Source organism: Hemitrygon akajei, chromosome 22 (assembly GCF_048418815.1).
Source record: "Hemitrygon akajei chromosome 22, sHemAka1.3, whole genome shotgun sequence".
In the NCBI taxonomy this organism is placed as follows: Eukaryota; Metazoa; Chordata; class Chondrichthyes; order Myliobatiformes; family Dasyatidae; genus Hemitrygon; species Hemitrygon akajei.
In genome coordinates, this window is record NC_133145.1 from 42,695,214 (window position 1) to 42,714,256 (window position 19,043).

Genomic DNA, 19,043 nt, shown 5'->3' on the forward strand with positions numbered 1-19,043 from the left:
GCCATCCTAGCTACAAAAATTGCAAAATGGGAACTTACAGGCCTTGAAGAAGGCCATCAATATGATAACAAGGAATGATATTCAACCATTTGCTGGCATATTGAGTAGGAAAATCCCTGTATAAAATATAGGGATTTATATAAATAGGGTAGCAGCGGTTAGCTTAACACCATTATAGCACCAGCTGTAAGACTGGGGTTCAGTTCTACTGCTGTTTGTAAGGAACTTGTACATTCTTTTCATGGCTGCACAGAGTTCCTCTGGGTGCTCTGGTTTCCTCCCACATTCTAAAGATGTAAGAGTTAGGGTTAGAAGTTCTGGGCATGCAATATGGGCAGAAAAAGCATGCCAACACTTGCAGGCTGCCGCCAGCACATCCGGATTGGCCATTGACACAAACTATGTATTTCACTGTATGTTTTGATGTTTCAATGCACATCTGACAAATAAAGCTCACCTCAATCTTAAACATTCCAGGCAGTTCCTTCACCAAACAAATCCCTGAAGCTGGATGGCTTTATAAATCAAACTACTACACAGAGTGAAGCTGAGCCATGAAGTTCATAAGGGAGCCAGAGCATCCTTAAACTGAATTGGCTAATCCCAGTTGGCAGCATTCCTCACATATATTTGCCTGGATTTGTTATCCACCTCAGTATTCATCGGCTTGTATGCCAGAATGGAGCACAACAAAATCATGTGCTGTTTAACATGAAACTTCAGGAATACTTATTTATAGGAGGTATTAAATAATTGCAGGCACTTTTGTAACTCAATTCCTACTTATAGATTCATTGTGATATCCAAGTCAGAGACAGGCCCTTTGGCTCAACTTGTCCATGTCAACAAGGTGCCAATCCACACTAATCTCATTTGCTTGTGTATGGCCCATTTCCCTCTCAACCTTTCCTCTCTTGGGCCACCGGCATCTCGGTGTGAGGAAAGAAAAGAAAACAGAGTGAAACAATACATATCTTGAAAAATGTAATAAAGTTGACTTACTGTCCAGCTCATATTGTGCTAGTGAAGAATCACTCAGGTTCCGAACATGATACACTGCTATAGGAAATGTGATGCATGAAGATACAGGTTACAACAGACAGTGAATATTAGTAAATACAAACATCACTCAAGTAACATTCATTTAAATAGCTGCAGGTGCAATTGAATAACACATTAAAACACAGAGGAGGTTACTGGAAATTATTGCTATTATTATTGGAAAACTAGCTATATGTGGTTAAAAGCGAAAACGAGCACCAGATTAATAGCTTAAAAGAAATCAACTTTTGGCAATGTTCTAAGCAAGGGGTATCGCTCAATAAAAATAATGATAGGCAAGATCAATACAGTCTTCAGTAATTCTATAGCTATGATTGTTGACTACAAGGTCTACATTAGATGGTATCTGTTGTAGGGTTTTCAAGGTGATGGAGTACAATTTTACATCAGAGTGTTCAATAAGACTTATTAAACTGCTCCAGTTCCTCTGTGTAATTCTAAAACTATTTATATATCTTGTTAAAAAAGGTAATTTTCAAGTGCAATAATCTGAATTAATTAAAAAACAATGCAGTTAAATGTACTGAGACACCGATGATCTGAGGAATTTATAAGATACTGATGTTTTGCTATACAGTACACGCAGTAGGGGTAAAAACAATGGACAAATCCAGGTTTGAAAAAAAGCAAGAAGAATGTTAGCAAAAGCAAGACCTCAGGTTGGAGTGATTGTTATATTCTTCACTTTCTCACCTTGGATTAATGAAGGTCGATTCAATTAGTCATTAGAACAGCGATGATTCCATAAATGGAATAATAACATGGATATTAAATTTTTTTATTTGTGTGTTTACCTGGCCTGTCACGTACATTCACATTCATGAGTGTCTTTGAGCATAAGTATAAAAATAACATACTGAAGTATGATTGCAATAAAACATTTTACGATTTCTCCTTGAGTTCATCAAAGCAAGAATGTTCAGTGTTGGGAAATAATAAATAATAAGCAGAATAATAAAAATATACTGTATACTAGTCTACCATAACTTGGTTATACTTCTTTGTATAAGAATGCTGATTTACTAGCAGTTCATCAATAAACTTCTACACATTTTAACAATGCTTTCCCTTCTTGCTTGTCTTAAACTTTAAACACACCGGAATACAGTTGTCTCCCTATTTCAGTATGGCATTGAAAAGGTCATATTTCTTCATAAGCTGACACTTCCCGAAAATCTCAAAACTAGCTTCTCCCATTTGCCCTTCCTACTCATGGTTCAACTTTTGAAATCCCAATCTAGGATTTATTATCTCACTTTTTTTTAGCATGTTCATATTTTGTTTCATCTTTTATGATTTCCTGTATTGAGGATATTTTATTTTTACCAATGATTTATCCATTTAGAAATATTCAGGCAGTTCTTTTCCTATCAAGAAAGCTTTACTTGGAACTAGTTGAGTACATTTTCATTCACAAGATGTGGATATCACTGGCAAGACTGCTGAAGGTCACTTAATATTTAACCAATTATGATGCAGAAGGAACAACTGTTTCGATCTACTTTTAAAAAAAAATCAATAAACTGCGCTTGCACCTGCAGAATTCAAAATGAAAGTGCCGGGCCAAATCTGTGCAAACTCTCGAATTTTGTTGAACTGTGCTAATTCAGGCCAGTGAAGGTCTTTCCAACACATTTAATGATGCTGGAAAGGCTTTGTGAAGACAATGGTTAAGTCTCACTACAGGATATATACTGAGGCTCTGACCTTCTTTCATAGCCAGAGTATTTATGTGGCTGGTGCATTCCATTTCTGATCAATGATGACCACCAGGTGAAGGGCACAATGGTCATAGCGCCATTGACTGTAGGTGGTTAGGCTCTCCTTTGTTGTCAGTGATCATTGCATAGCACTTGGTGTGGTAAATATTGCCCGTCAAAATCAGCTAATGTCTGAACGTTAACCAGGTCTTCCTGTTTTGTCTGAATGTTAACCAGGTCTTCCTGTTTTTAGGTACGAATGGCTTTATTTGCTGAGGATTTGTGCATGTAGCAGTATAATTCAATCATCATCGACCATCCCTTTGGGAACTCATTTGACTGTGACGCTAAGCCTAAGGTATTGCCCTGAGGAACTTAGTTCATTAGGAAATGGGTAGATATTTCAGGTGAGTTGAGTTACAGGTATTAGGCCAATCAAAGAAGCCAATAGTTGAGGGCTGGAGGGTTAAGGTGAAAAGGAGGAGATCAGACCCTTCTTTGTTGGGAGGAAAATCAGAGCATGGAAGTTAAGGGTAGTGAATATTATTTTATGATTTGAGAAGTAAGAATAAATAGGTACATTGTACTCTCAATGAGCAGCCCCACTTCTAACAATGAAACAGATGGGAAATCGCTAACAGCTAAGTTTTCATGCTTAGAATTTTCCCAAAGCACACCCAAAGCTGAGCTGGTGGAGCTCAAACAACCATGATTAATTTTTTTTGTGTGTATGACTCCAAACAATGCTCAGCTTCCTCCCAATTCCCAATTACTACTGATAGTTTGCAAACCTTAGCTTCACTTTCAGAATTTTTCCTATTTTAATAACATAACTTCATAGATCCATTTATTCTGTATGTAAACTCAGAGCCTAATTAATTGTTTTCAATTTTCAGAACAATAAGAATACCAATAACCTGAACTGCATCCATGTCTGACGTTCGTCACATTTCTCTCTTTCATGTTCTATTCCAACTTAATTCTGTGACTCAAATGTTTGGGTTCATAAAAAAAACACAACAAAAGTCAATTTTAGTATTTTGAGATGAACACGAGAACTGTGTTTCCTGTACAATATATACCATCCAAAAAGATAACCTTCATTAATTGAAGGACCGCTTAAATTCAGTTAATTTATCAGCCATTGCAATTATGATGGAGGAGGAAGAGGTTAATTGTCTCAGTGCCATTTTAAGTTGGCTGTCTGCTCTCAGATTCAATGATGCTGAGATACATCCTAGGATGCGCTGGGAAACATCATCAGTGATGTAACCTGGGGTCATTGGGTGTTTCCAGTCTTTCAACATCAGGCATTTATTACAAGGTGCTATGTGCTAATTACCCAGCAATGAGTTCATTAACTGTAACAATCTGTATTTGCTTCTATGGGATAGAAATGAAAGCACCAAGCTAAATCTGTTCAAACTAATAAAGAAACACCACATTATAAGGAGACAGATAAATAACGTGTGTGCCCATATCACACTATAAAAACAAAACAACTTACGTGTTAGTTCAGACCATTTAACACTGGGATTACCCACAGTTCGAAGGGTAAAACTTCTGTAGTTGTCATAAACTAGTTCTCGGTATCGAATCCGATATCCTAAAAGTATTCCATTAATTTTCTCTTCTGCTGGTGGCTTTGGGGGAAGGAAACAGAGACAACGAATTCTTTAGAAAGAAAAGGATACAAGTCACCAAGAGCTTTCTTACTTCGGTGCAGCGCAGCATTGCACAATAGCCCAGTTTAAATACTTTGCTCCATTAATTCCAAAGTAACCCATGGTTTTGCTTGACGACAAATCACGGGACATTGTGAAATGTGGTTAGTTTTTCCTGAATCTTCATTAACTTACCTGCCAGCGAATCATTACAGAGGTTGTAGTGTGTGGTGTCACAGAGAGAATTTCCGGTGCCTCATCTGGAGCTGCAATACAAAACCTTACGTCAGAATCTCTGCTGGTGATCCCAGATCTATGCAGAAACATTGCCAGTAACTCTAATTTGTAATCCACATCCTTCTGCGGAGAGATTTGTTGTCCATAAAATTACACTTTGTTAGATCCCTCATACCATGTATCTCTATTCTTTTTCCCCTGAAGGCAATGTCTCAGTGCAGGATCATTGTTTCAGTGTTGGTCACATTGTCTAAGTGCCTGCTCTTAGTATGTGAGGAGGATTAGTGTATGTTGACAGGAGTTACAGATTACCAGCATTTTGTTCTATCTCAGCAAGGTGGCCTAGCTTAGGTAGGCATCAGGGCTGGCATGGAGAAGTGGGGCTGAAGGGTCTATTCCATGTTGTATTACTCTATGTGGGTGGCAGGGTGGAGATAGGTCTCTACCAAAGGAGGTGTAAGGCACTCCTTCCCTGTGTTTGCCTGCAGATTACCCTTGGGCAAGGTGTTGTATTTGCTGTGCCCCCTGATCAGGACCACGTGAAGCTGTGGGAGCAGGTGGCGGACGGTCATATGAGCAGCTGGTGCCAATCACAAGTCCTGGTTATGCGACCACTGATGTCAGGCAGACAATCTCTGAAGAGTATTGATAATGGGTGGGGTGACCCTTCTTGTAAAGACACTGCCCAGAAGGTAATGGCAAACCACTTCTGTAGAAAAATTTGCCAAGAACAATCATGGTCATGGATAAGACCTTGATTGCCCACATCAATGCAACACAGCATACGATGATGATGATGATTACTCTTTGGCTCTCTGTCTGATGTCTTGCACACGTGCTGCCAAGCAGTGTCACTGAGTGTTGAAACAAAGCTACATAGCTAAACTTCCTTTTTTTAAATTTTCAGGCTCACCACTTAAAGCCAAAGCAAGCCATGCTGGAAGTATGAGATCTTCTTGTCTACGTTTTTCAGGTTTTATCAGAATAACTACTGATGGTTCTTATTTTCACTTAAACAAATCTCACACCAATCACAACATTACAAGCTGAACTGGGCCAGGGAAGTCCTCATACACATGAATACAGCTGACTTCATTTATGTTTCGTTGTTCCTTTTTGCATTGGGCGGCACCATTTTTTGCCGTTTCCTTAGAATTTTGTCTGTTTATTTCAAGGCCACTTTACCAGCTTGACACTAGACCCAGCACGGATAGAAAGCATGCAAGGGGCCAACAGGATTCAAACTTGGGATCATTCACTTTGAAGTCTGGTGCTGGTGCCACTGCACCACCAGCTGGTTCATTCATGTTTTGCTGGGTCTTAAATTTAGGACCCTTCAGCATGTGGATAAAGCTTTCTTCCACCCTTCCCCTTTATAGCACAATAACAAAAATACCAAACGCAACTATATCAAACAGAATCTGCATTATACTTGAGTGAACAACTCCCACTTCCTATTCCTTTTTTCCCTTCCTCTTCAGGTTCTTTTACATGTTACACTGCTCTTTGATTGACATGATAAGCAGCAAACTGCTCTCCAGTTTCTGTCAGCAGAGGTGCAAGAATCTGCACAATGAATCTGCTCACCTCTGCTTTCCTGAAAATGGAATTTACACCTTTGATTGGGGCAGTCATCAACACTGCTGAAGTAAGAAACTTCACTTTTTCAAGTACACTGGGAAATACTATAAAAATTCTTTTCCAAATGCCTTTGTGAAAATAATCAACCCAAATAAGCGAAAGAGACCGTCACTTGCCCAAAATAAACAGTAACTGAACATTTGAAATGTATAGAAAGTTTTAAAATGTTTAATGATAACATTTATTTGAGTCTTGCATCAAATCGTAAATCATTAAATTCCTTTGCAATTAATTTCTTTGGCCAGATTATGCATTTTTATCACAGTTTACGTATAATTGCCTGAAATGTTTCTTGCATGAATGCCAAAATAAATTAGTACCTCAGTCCATGGTACTACTCACTTTTCAGTCCTTTTCATCCACATTCATACTGTCATAGTAAATTCCAAAATTGCATCCTACAACTATGTAAGAATTCATATTTTGAAAAAAGTGTTCTGATTATGCTTTTTAAATAATGGTTTTCTGCAGATAACTAACTGCACAGTTAAATAAAATGATGTTTGCTTTTAACATCTGATTTTGCTGAGCTTGGGCTGGAATGTTAACTATTCAAAAGCCAAGAAGAAAAGAAAAATGACTGAAATATGCCCTTTCATTCTTATTGTTGAATACTTCCTCCAGGGAGCAAAACAAAAGTGTAATTCAACAAACTGGTACCAGGAACACTACAGCACAGGTTGAAGTAATGTGCTCGGAACCATAACTGTGGATTCCACTTTGTCAACTGGCTGGATGTTTGGAAATTATAATCTGGTGTAAGAAGAACAAAAGTGCAAAATGGATTAACTGTTCTTCAACTGGATGTTTTGTGAAAAGTAAATGGAGCGGAAACCAGAGAATGTGGAATTTTACTGATGACCTGTTAAACCAAGGTGTTAACTCCTAACCAAGGTTGGCAAAGAAAAACAGGATCAAAATTGATTGTTAAAATGAATAAATACGCTTGCTCAGAGTTTGCTCCCTGAACTGTCCATGACTCGTGGAAAAAGACCAACTGTAAACAATCGTACACCAACAAAGATCCCTCCCTATGATGCTAACGATGAGTCATTTGAAACTATTTTCAAATTCATTTCATTCATCGCTACAGGCAACTATACCACTGTAACACCATGTGACTTGCACAATACTTGGAAAAGCAACAGCTTGCTCGGTCAAAGAGAAAAAAATCTCTCTTTATCTTCTTCTTTGTCTGAGATCAGAATAAATTTATCTGTCCACTGTGGAGGCACTGTGCCAAGAGCACTGAAGTACTTTCATTGTGCTTTCTTCAATGCAGAGATGCATGATTCATGAGCACTGTCTTCTCATGAGCAAGTTCCCTTTAAGCAGAAGGGCCACAGAAGATTGTAAGATGACTGACATCAGTAGCTGGGGATACAAGTGTAATTGTAACATTTGTATAGAAACTATTTATCACCTTTTTTAAAATCTCTGAATATCATGAAAGAAGGAATACACAGTTGGCATTGATCAGCTATGCGGTCAACTTAGATGCTGCCAGATGATGTCACTGGCCATATGGTTGGTAACAGGTTTTCTAAAAGTTCACTTTGCCTTGTTGCAACACGTGCTACACAGCGACAATAACTTGCATTCATTCCGACAGGATGGCACCACAAATGGGCTTTGTGTGAACATAATCAGGTGCAAATCAACAGCAATTCTGAGGTGCACACAGAAACATTTTTCAAATGTGAGAGGGTGATGTGAGTAGTGGAGCTTTTCAGGGTCAAAACTTATTTCATGACATGAGTTTATATACCCCTGTTGTCTTGGCTAACTTTAAATTGATACCTTGGATTATTAGTCAAGGTCTGTGCAGACCAGTAAGTTATCATTATGTCATTGTACCAATATAGCCGGGAATGAGAAAGCAGAAAGTCACATGCAGTTGCAAGACCAAGAAAATAGCCATGAATACATGCAAGATGTTTACATAGAGGAACAGGTCAGGGGAGACATACAGGATTGAGATAGGTCACCTTATTGGGTGGTGTCATGACAAGAATCTTGCACTCAGTGTCAGTAAGTCAGTAATTGATTGCAGGGACAATTGAGAGAACACACACCAGTCCTCATCAGTAGAAAGGGTGAGCAACTTCACGTTCCTGGATGTCAACATCTCTGAAGATCTATCCTGGCCACACCAGCAGCTATATTTCATTGGGAGCTTGAGGCGATATATCACCAACGAATCCAGCAAATTTCTACAGATGTACCGTGGGGAGGGGGGCATTCTGACTGGCTGCATCACTGTCTGGTATGGAGGCACCAATGCATAAGATCAAAAAAGCTACGGAGGAGTGTAAAATTAACTGGCTCCATCATGGGCACTAGCCTTCCCACCATCAAGGGCATCTTCAAAGATGCTTCAGGAAGGTGACATCCGTCATGAAGGACTCTCACCATCCAGGGCATGCTCTCTTCTCATTACTACCATGGAGAAGGTGGTACAGGATCCTGAAGATCCACCATCAATGTTTGAGCAACAGCTTCTTCCCACTGAGTTATAATAACCATAACGGAGAAAATTAAAATTTTCCCACTTTTCCTGCAAAAAGACCTTTAGACCTTTGATTAATAGATAATTGGAAAGATGCCTAATTTTCTGTTCTCTGCTAGAATTCCATAGATTGAGGGATGTTATGCCCTCGGCCCCCTCCTTTGTGAGAATCGCAAGAGCCCTAGTCAAGGGGGGGTCAACTGACCCAAGAGAGAGAGACGTGCGGAAGACCACGTTCTCCCGAGAAGCAGAATAAAGGCGATATTGACTATTGTCTCATGAAGACCACGTGAAAAGCCCTCGGGCAAAGTGGGCTGGTTGAGAGAGAGATCGCATCACCTGCAACCTGATTGACACCTGCGATCCCGTGAAGTATAAAGGAGGGTCTGAGGGGGGGACAACCCTCAGACGCACCAAGGAGACACCAAGGAAGCACGATACCGATTCCCGTGGGAGCGGGAAGCCATTTTGAAGGAAGCCACGTGCGTTAGATTCCAAATTTTGAATCTGTGGCTAGAACCAACGGAAGACCACTTTTAAATAACAACGGGGAAGCCTGCTCCCCTGATTCCAAGGATTTGCTCTGTAAAGACAACGGGCAAGTGTTTATCCTTTCTAAACCATCTCTCTCTCTCTCTACAACGTGAAAACCCCAGCAGTTCCCCAAAGGGAAAAGCCTGCAAACTTCTGAGTGACTCTTTATATTTCAATTGGACTCAGTATTACCCCTAGACAACTATAGAGCTTATTTCTGATTGATTATTATTACACCGGTGTTTTAGATTGAGTTTTGACGATGTATGTGATCTGAATGTTTTGTATTAACCATACGTTTGTGCCCCTTTTTGAATAAAACGTTTGAAAATAGTAGCATCCGACTCAGCTGATCCCGCTATCTTTGCTGGGAAGTTACCTGGTTACGAGGTTACGTAACAGGGAACAGTTGTTGATGCAGAGAGGAAACAAAAGTTTAGGAGGGCATTCCAGTACAGGACCTATTTGATGATATTAAACATCAGTTTGCAATCTGGAGACACCTGATTACCATTTATTACCAACACAGGAATTATATTCATTTGGCATTTCAAATAAAACATTCCATGATAAATCCTCCATTGAAGCAGTTTGTGACAAAAAGAAACATTGGAAATATAAAACTCTTTGTATTTCCTGTCTTGACCTTATGGTTTAACTTGAGACTCACCTGCCTGCAGCGTTGTGACAGAATCAGACTCCTCACTATATTCACTGTCGCCAATGTCATTAGTCGCTTTCACACGGAATTTGTAAGAGGTGAAAGGTTTAAGTCTGCAATACATGATCAAATCTGATGTCACTAGTTAAATTAATATTCTTCTGGAGTGACAATAGCTATACTTGAAAAATACTGTATTGGTTGCAATATGCTTTGTGAAATCCTAAAAGGTTTGTGATAGATACGATCTAAAAATAAAGCTTTTTCATTTCAATCACGTAAACTTTATCCACAATTTCTTCTCCATGAAAACTCTTAATTATGTACTGTATCTTTCTCTTTCAAAAATAATATAAAATTTGGTTGTCTTATTTGTCAATGAATGTCAACAAACACAAGAGATTCCCGCTGATGCTGGAAATCCAGAGCAACACACAAAAATGCTGGCCAAACTCTGCAGGTCAGGCAGCATATACGGAAATGAATACACAGTCAAGGTCTAGGGCTGAGACCCTTCAGCAGGATTGGAAAGGAAGGGGGAAGAAGCTAGAATAAGGTAGTAGAGGGAGGGGGAGGAGGATAAGCTAGAAGGTGAAGCCCAATGGTAGGGAAATGAGGGATGAAGCTAGAAGGTGATAAGTGGAAAAGGCAAAGGGCCAAAGAAGCCATCTGATAGGAAAGGAGAGTGGATCATGGGAGAAAGCAAAAGAAGCAAGGCAGCAGGGGAAGTGTCAATGCTCTTTTAAAAGTTCAAAGTAAATTTATTATCAAAATACATATCTATCTCCATACACAACACAGAGATTCATTTTTTTGTGAGAGATGTCTTACTTTTTTAAAGCTTTTATTTCATACATTTCCCAAGCAGAATACCTTCATGAAAATCTGGATCATGGTGAGTACTGAATTCACATTGCTTTCTGTACAATGATATTTCCAGTTTCTCACTGTCTGGGTATTATTTAAAGTTAATGTAGTTTGCTGCATGTTAATCTTCTCAGACCACAGACACAAATCTGCTTGATATTTTTCAGTTTTGGTCTTGGAAACTGATTTTCCCATATTAAAGATACTCATCAGGTGAGACACCGTGGGCCAGTTTGCTCCCATCTAGTCATAAGGAAATATGGAAATAGATGTATTTGTGTATTGCTCTGACATTATGAATTTGAAAGGCCTACACCTACATTTAGCAAGGAAGAGTTACGAAGGATTTATCATTCATATCTTCTTTTCCCAGAAGTGCCTGATCCATTGGCTCTATTTATGTAACTACTGTGGCATTACAAGTGGTTCTGTTTGTTTTAGTTACAACCAGAAGAGCTTAGTTTCCATTACATATTATTAACTGGCTGACTCCTGCAGGACTGCCAGCACCAGCCTCTGAGCATCGAGCTTGGCTTTCTGCTCCTAATTCTATTAACTATTATCCACTAAAGTATTTTCCATGTCAACTGGAATGAAAAGATTGTGTTTGCCTCTGTTGCCCCAGATACTTGAATAGACCTAACCGACTTCTCTATTCAGAGCCATGAATAATGAGTGGTCTCTGCTGAGCTAGCAATGGAAACCAGGGGTTGTGAAAACTAATCAAAATAACTTTGGGGAAAGAGTGGAGAAAATTGAAAGAATCAGAAAAACAGTAACTAATTTCTTCTATCTATAACAGTCATTCTGATTATTCTTGAAATGTACATTTTTTGATGTGAGTACTTACCTCAGACTATCATGTGCTCTTAAGTAGAGTTCATAAACTCAATTGTCATATCTACCTTTCAGATGTATTTTGGCCTTCAAATTTAATGTAACACTGATTAACTCATGATTTGAGTTCCAGTATCAACACTAAAGAAACTGATTTACACACCGCCAATGCTCTGTTGCAAATTTGTTGTTATTTTCAATTTTGGTACGTGATTTATTTTAAATGTGCTGCATATGCCCAGATTTAATAAATGCATCCAGCCAGGCAAGATATTGATAATTTCAAACTTAGCTTTGAATCTTAACATTTCTTTTGAGTTAAAAGCTATTTAATTTATGATTTTCTTCTGAATTCTGCTGCGTAACGTTCCTGTGATGCTACTGCAAGACAGTTTTTCATTGTACTTGTTCCTATGACAACCAATAAACAATAGACTTTAGTTGTTCTTAATTCAAATTGTTGTAATATTTCATTTTCTGCTCCTTATAATAGTAACTGTTATTTTTACCCTTTCCTTATCCTTATTTAAAAGTTCACAGTGAAGGAATTTGATATGGGTGTACATGCAAAGTGCACAATATAACAACATGTAAATGTTGAACTCTGCCCCTGATGGTTAGTTCCATTGAATCATTGACTTTTTTGACTTTATTGCATGTTTAGAACGTCCAACTAAAGACAAACATTTACTTCTACATTGTTTAGATGTACCAAGTGTTAAATTGTCTTGGGGAAGTAGCAAGGAAATCAACAAAATGGCCAAATAATGGCATTTTAAACAAGTTCATTATTTGGTCTCAGATCATGATTTTGAATAGCCAGGCATGGTTGGAGATAAGGGTGTAATTTGTGTAATGGATTTGGAATGAACTAGCTGTTCTGCAGCTGTCTTGCAGCCATGCTTGAAGCCTGACATTATATAGTGGCTGAAACAGGCTGAAAGCTACAATTAATATGGAAAACAATTATTCCATTCCAATGAGAAATACAACTACTTTAGAACACAATAGTAATGAATGGAAAAAGATGAACATGAACATCCGTGACGAAAAAGCCATCAGACATAGGAGCAGAATTAGACTACTTGTCCTATCGAATCTGCTCTGCCATTCCATCATGGCTGATTTATTATCCCTCTCAAACCCATTCTCTTGCCACCTCCCCATAACCTTTGACACCCTAACTAATCAAGAACTTATTGATCTCTGCTTTAAATATATCAATGACTGGGCCTCCACAGCGTCTGTCACAATGAATTCCACAGACTCATCACCCTCTGGCTAAATAAATTCCTCCTCACCTCTGTTTTAAATGGACATATGTCTATTCTGAGGCGGTGTACTCAAAGTCCAGAGGTAGAGGCTCAAAGACTTAGAATGGCCTTGGGTGTGCTGGTTGGTAAGCAAATGAAAAATTTCACTCTACGTTTCGATGTACATGTGACAAATATATCTGAGTCTGAGTAGAGGGTTTGGGGAGGTTTTGAGAGCTGATGGGGGTGGGAGCTATGGGGGAGTGGAGAAGGTAGGTGAGACAGGGAAATAGAGAGGAAGAGAATAAAGGAAAGGAGGGTAAGTGTGTGGTGTGAGAGTTAGTGGGATATAGAGTGAGAGTGTTCATGGGTATTGGTTGGTTGAAGAATTGAGGTCAATTGGTGGGAATGGTGAGGAAGGGAGGATATCAATACCAATTGGTTAAACCAGCACAAGACTTATACTATGAATGGTAGGTCACTAGGGAGTTTGATGGAACAGAAGCACCCTAGGAATGTAAGTGCATAGTACATTGGAAGCAGCATTGCATGCAGACAGGGTGGTGAAAAAGGAGTTTAGCATGCTGGCCTTCATCCATCAGGGCACCGGGTACAGGTGTCGGGGCATTATGTTGCACTGGTATAAGTTATTGGTGGCTTTGAAATTGGGGTATTATGTACAGTATTGGTCACCCTCTTATAGTAAAGAGGGTGACCAAAACTGGAAAGAGTGCAGGAAAGACATATGAGGACATTGACAGGACTAGAGGGCCTAAGTTAAAAGGAGAGACTGGCCAAGTTAGGTCTATGTTCATTGGAAAGTAGAAGAAAGAAAGGCAAGCTTATAGAAGCGGTTAAAATTATGAGAGGCGTAGATAAGGTGGATGGCAACAGTCTTTTTCCCAGGGTAGGGGAGACCAAAACTAGGGGGAATAGATTGAGAGTGAGACAAGAAAGATTTAAATAGGACATGAGGAGCAACTTTTTCATGAAGGGGGTGTTGAGTACATGAAGTGGGCTACCTGAAGTTGTTGAGGCAGGTGCAAAGTTTTTTTTAAAGAAACACTTGGAAAGGATGATGGAGGGGCAGGGTTTGGAGGGATATGGGCTGATCATGGGTCATTGGGATTAGCTGGACATCATGGTTGGCATGGACAGTGGGCCGAAGGGCCTGTATCAGTGCAGTATTGCTCTATAACTCTAAGATGGATTAGAAGCTAATTGGAGAGGTTGCTTTGCATAGTGGGGAAGTCTACAGAGGGAAGGAGGGTGAGTGTGGTTTGAGAATAGAAGGATGTCCCTTTAGAACAGAGGCGAGGAGAAATTTCTTTAGCTAAAGGGCGGTGAAGCTGTGGAATTCATTGCTGCAGACAGCTGCAGCGGCCAAGTCATTGGGTATATTTAAAGCCAAGGCAGACAGTTACTTAATTAGTGAGGGTGTTAAAGGTTATGGGGAGAAGGCAGGTGAATGGTGTTGAGAGGGTAAATAAATCAACCAGATCAAATGATAGAGCAGACTCAATGGGCTGAATGGCCTAATTCTGCTCCTATGTCTTATGGTTTTATGGTCTTATTTTAGTAAATGCAAGGTCTACTTTGTGAAAAGGTCAGGTTATCAAGGTTGGAGAAATAAGCAGATAATCTCAAAGGATTACCTTGATGTATGATATATAAAACATGGGAAATACATGAAGAACATTGACACTTATTTTTATCTGTAAATGTAATTTTATAGCAGATGGAAATTTAACTCCAGCTTTTTAAACAAAAAAAAAAATTCACATGAACACTTACCTCTCTACAAGATACGTGACAGACTCATGGCTGACTGAAGCTGAGTGAAGTGACCAGTTTCCATTGGGTAACTCTAGAGTTTGGATGGTGTAGTATCGAACTGGAGATAGTCCATCACTGCCTGGTTCCCATGACAACAGCACACTGCGTGACTGCACATCCTGCTGTTGTATGACAGGTTTGCTGGGAGGTTGCGGGTGAGCTGAGGATAAAATGAAATTGCTGATCAAAAATTCTTAGAGCATCGAAGAGCCCCCTCACACTGTTTTATCTGTGCTGGGCCCCCGAAAGGGATCAGGATCAGGTTTAATATAACTGGCATTTGCAGCAGCAGTGAATAGTAATACGTAATAATTTTAAAAAAACATGAATTACAGTAAGAAATATATTTTAAAAATAAATAAGTAGTACAAAAAGAGAGCAAAAATTGAGGTAGTGTTCATAGTTTTGATACAATGACTATTGAGGTAATGTCCCAGTTCTCTGCTCTTTTTCCACAACTGTTCATATCTTTCCATTTTAGGTTTTGATCAAATTTCCATTTAAAAATTTTGCTACAGTACATTTCAAACCAAACGAATTCCTTCAAACTTCATAAATTTGCAGAAATTTTAAATATAGGTAAAACTTCCCAGGGAACAGGCAAAAATAAAATCTTCTATAATTTTCCAGAGAAGTTGGAGAATTAGAATATTTTATCAACACTATTTGGACTTTCACCTTTCCTTTTATTCTGAGTTCTGAATAGTTTAGGGCATTGTGTTTTTCTCCATGGAGTGTGTGATTCAGTTGCTGTCTTGTTTTACAAGTAGGGCAGATCTTCAAGATATTGCTGGTATAATTAGTCCCACATGTTCAACTGTGAAGGCAAGAACCTCCCCAGGAAGAGCAATACGCAAACTGAGTTTGCACAAAGACACAGGAGCTTGAATCTACAGCAACAAGCAATGGTCAGCAACAAACATTGTCAACTTCTTTACATATCAGAATCAAACCTTAAAAGACTTTCTGTTCCTGCTTATCACTCTCTAGTAGACGTCTCCGCCTTCACCCTCCCCAACCCCTCAGATCCATCTTCATCTTTGTCTGTCTCATTCTATCCATTTCTCCCAACTCCACTCCTCCCCCTCTCCTACCTGGTTCAATCTGCCCATCATCCCTCAACACCATGTCTCTCTTTTAGTCCAGCAATCACATCTGGTCTCTACGTCTTTTAGTCCACCAATCACATCTGGTCTCCATATCTTTAGACTGGCTACCTCCCCTCTCCACTACCAGTCCTGATGGAGCATATCCACCTGAAATGATCATGTTTCCTTTCTCCCTTGCAGATAGCGCTTGGCCCACTGATTTCCTCCAGCAGATTGTCTGTGAATTCAGCTGGAACCTTGGGAACAAAAGATCCTGCCCAACCCATTAGTCTACAGTTAAGTAAAATTCAGTTCCAAGAGGCATAGTTCCAATGTTTTACTTGGGAGGGAATCAATAAACTAGCATTAATATTTATGATATTGTGAGCACAAATTAATCCATCATCATTGCAATGTTTTAGTTCTGCATTAATAGAATTTAAAAAAATCTTAACTTTTGTTTGTGAAGTACAGGTGGCTCAACACAATGTCTTGTAGTTGGTCTTCCCAAAGACTATCTCCCTGATATTAGAAAGATTGGAGGGAGAGGATAGGGAGGGGGAGTAGAGGATGCACAGTGTGAAGAAGGGTTTGGAGGAAAGTGGAGAGAGTGTCTGCAAAAGTGGTTCGTGCTGAGGAAATTGGGAGAGAGCTAAGGGATGGTGAGAGAGTGAAAGCTGGCAGAGGTGGCAGGAGAGCTGGGGTGAGAGAATTGGAGGAGAGAGTGAGAGTAGTGGGGTAAATGTGGGAGAAAGGGGTGTCAACCAGAGAGAGAGGGGCAGTGTAGGAGAATGACAAGACAAAAGTGTGGGAGTAACAGAAGTAAGACTTTCTTTGTTGCTGCTGCTGCTGCTGCTGTGAGGTCTGGGTCTCTGCTGGGAAGAACAGGCCCCCAGTCCTCGGGGTCGCATTGCCAATGGCCGTTGGCGGGGCCGTCTTAATACGCTCGGCAGAGGATGGTGCTCGGAGCAGCTGTGCCGGAGAGGATGGTCGTCGGCTCGGAGGTTCGACGGACTTGGAGTCCGCTGCAGTCAGGTCGCTTTCGGTGTGTGCTGCGTCTGCGAGGCTGGGTTCGACGGAGCTTTCATTGTGTGCTGCGTCTGCGAGGCTGAGTCGGGCGGCACTGTGGAAGTCCATAGTGGGGGTATTCCCTTCTGCCACCGGCGTGGGATGGCGAGTTTGTCAGGACCCTGGGAACTTGTGGAAACTGTGTGGTGATTTCTTTCGAACTTATAATCTTTTAACATCTTTGGACTATTTTTACCGTGCCCATGGTCTGTTTTTTATCAATTATGCTATTGTTTGCACTGTTGCAACTATACATTGTAAATATGTGGTTTTGTGCAGGTCGTGTAGCTTTAGTTTTTGGTCTTGTTTGTCTGGTGGGACTGGAGCTCCTTTCCGGGGAATGCGCTAAGATGGTAGCGCGATATTAATATGCAGCAGCCTCTCCGGACTCTGGATTGGGGATTGCAAAACGTTATGTGGATTTTCTGGTGTAGTCTGTTTTGTCATGTGTTTTTGTGATATCATTCTGGAGGAACGTTGTCTCAGTTTTTAACTGCATTGCATTTGTGGCTTCTAAATGACAATAAACTGAATCTGAATAAGATTAAAAAACGCCTGGAGAGGTGGGTGGTTAGGATGGAGGGGGAGAGAGTGATGAAGGGGGGAGCAAAGGAGAAAAGGGGAGAATCGGAGAAATGAAGAGGGGGGAAGAGAGGGGATAGAGTCCAGTCCATCACAGGAAAAGCCCTGACCACCACTGAGTACCCTTATATGGAGCACAGTCACAAGAAAGCAGCATCCATTAAAGATCCCCACCCTCTAGGCCATGCTCTCTTTTCAGTACTACCATCAGGCAGGAGGTATAGGAGCCTTAGGTCCCACGCCACCAGGTGCAGGAACAGTTATTACCGTACAACCATCAGGCTTCTGAACCAGCATGGGTAACTTCACTCACCCCAACACTGAACTGATTCCACAACCTATGGACTCACTTTCAGGACTCTACAACTCATGCTCTCAGTATTATTTACGCAATTTGTCTTCTGCAAATTGGTTGTTTGTCAGTCTTTGTTTGCATTTAGTTTTTCATACATTCTATTGTATTTCTTTATTTCCCTGTAAATGCCTGCCAGAAAACAAATCTCCAGGTAGTATATGGTAACATAGGCATACCTTGATAATAAATTTTCTTTGAGGGAGAGACAGATACACAGGTAGATAGATATTAAGAGAGAGTGTAGTGAATTTCAGCAACTCTTTTACCCCCATTTCCCCTTCTGTAACATTTCCATCTCTTTTCCTGTCCACCCATTGTGTGCTCCTTTCTCTCTAATCCTTTTCCATCTCTTGTTTTTCCCAACCTACATATCTGGCTGTTTGCTCCCTTCCTGATTAATATCCTACCTGATAAAAGAACACCTTCTTAATGTGTAATTATGAAAGCATTTGGTAAGGAGTTATCATTAGCAGAGTAAAAATAAAATTGGATGTTACAGGAAGAATAGAATTAGGTAAATCCAGTTGTGTGAGGGTTGAGGGACTGCTGGGGGCTAGTGGTAGGGAAAACCCTATCTTAAACTATATTGTTGGAAAATTTTAAAGCAAAATAGCTTCCAGAAGTTCCACTTCTGTATGATTAAAACCTTGATGATCTCATTATTAATTACCTGCATTTTTTAGAATCACATCTGATTTTAACCAATCACGACATCATATAAAGGCGACTTGTTGTAGATTACAAAGCATCAACGTCTCTTTCATCGATTTCCATCTTTGAAGTTTCTGAATTTGTTCTTTTTAAGTTTATATCCAAAGCTTAAATTGTTCGATATGAAATTTATTACAAAATGATAAGGCGACATGTTTTAGATTGTAGTAGATCCCTGAGGCTGATACTGACAAAGGATTCCTCATTTCCTTTCATCACTTACTGTATATAATGTGAACCCTTTATCCTAAGGCTGTTTTGGAAGAGACTTCAAAGATATGTACCCATTGTGCAAGACTATATATATTCTTTAAAAATTAGAACTCGACTTTCTTCTTACTCTGCATACACAATGGTTACAGTAAATAGTTCAAACACTCAGTGGTGCGATTGTGAAATAGGTCTATGAAAATGGGGAGACTTAGCTTTAAAAATTAA

The 19,043-nt window shown here is 39.8% G+C and overlaps 1 protein-coding gene across 4 annotated transcripts in view; it reads right to left on the minus strand.

The window, feature by feature from the left end:
• LOC140714669 (protein sidekick-2-like) overlaps positions 1-19,043 on the minus strand; it is a 919,455-nt gene that overhangs the window by 175,092 nt on the left and 725,320 nt on the right. For 2 of the 4 annotated variants that reach the window (XM_073026117.1, XM_073026120.1), the window contains 5 exons: positions 14,760-14,961; positions 10,018-10,121; positions 4,622-4,692; positions 4,270-4,405; positions 1,003-1,059 (listed from right to left, as the gene is read on the minus strand). In XM_073026117.1, the coding sequence (XP_072882218.1) occupies positions 1,003-1,059; positions 4,270-4,405; positions 4,622-4,692; positions 10,018-10,121; positions 14,760-14,961 (570 nt within the window). The remainder of the gene's footprint in view (positions 1-1,002; positions 1,060-4,269; positions 4,406-4,621; positions 4,693-10,017; positions 10,122-14,759; positions 14,962-19,043) is intronic. The other 2 variants (XM_073026118.1, XM_073026119.1) reach the window with 2 other exon arrangements.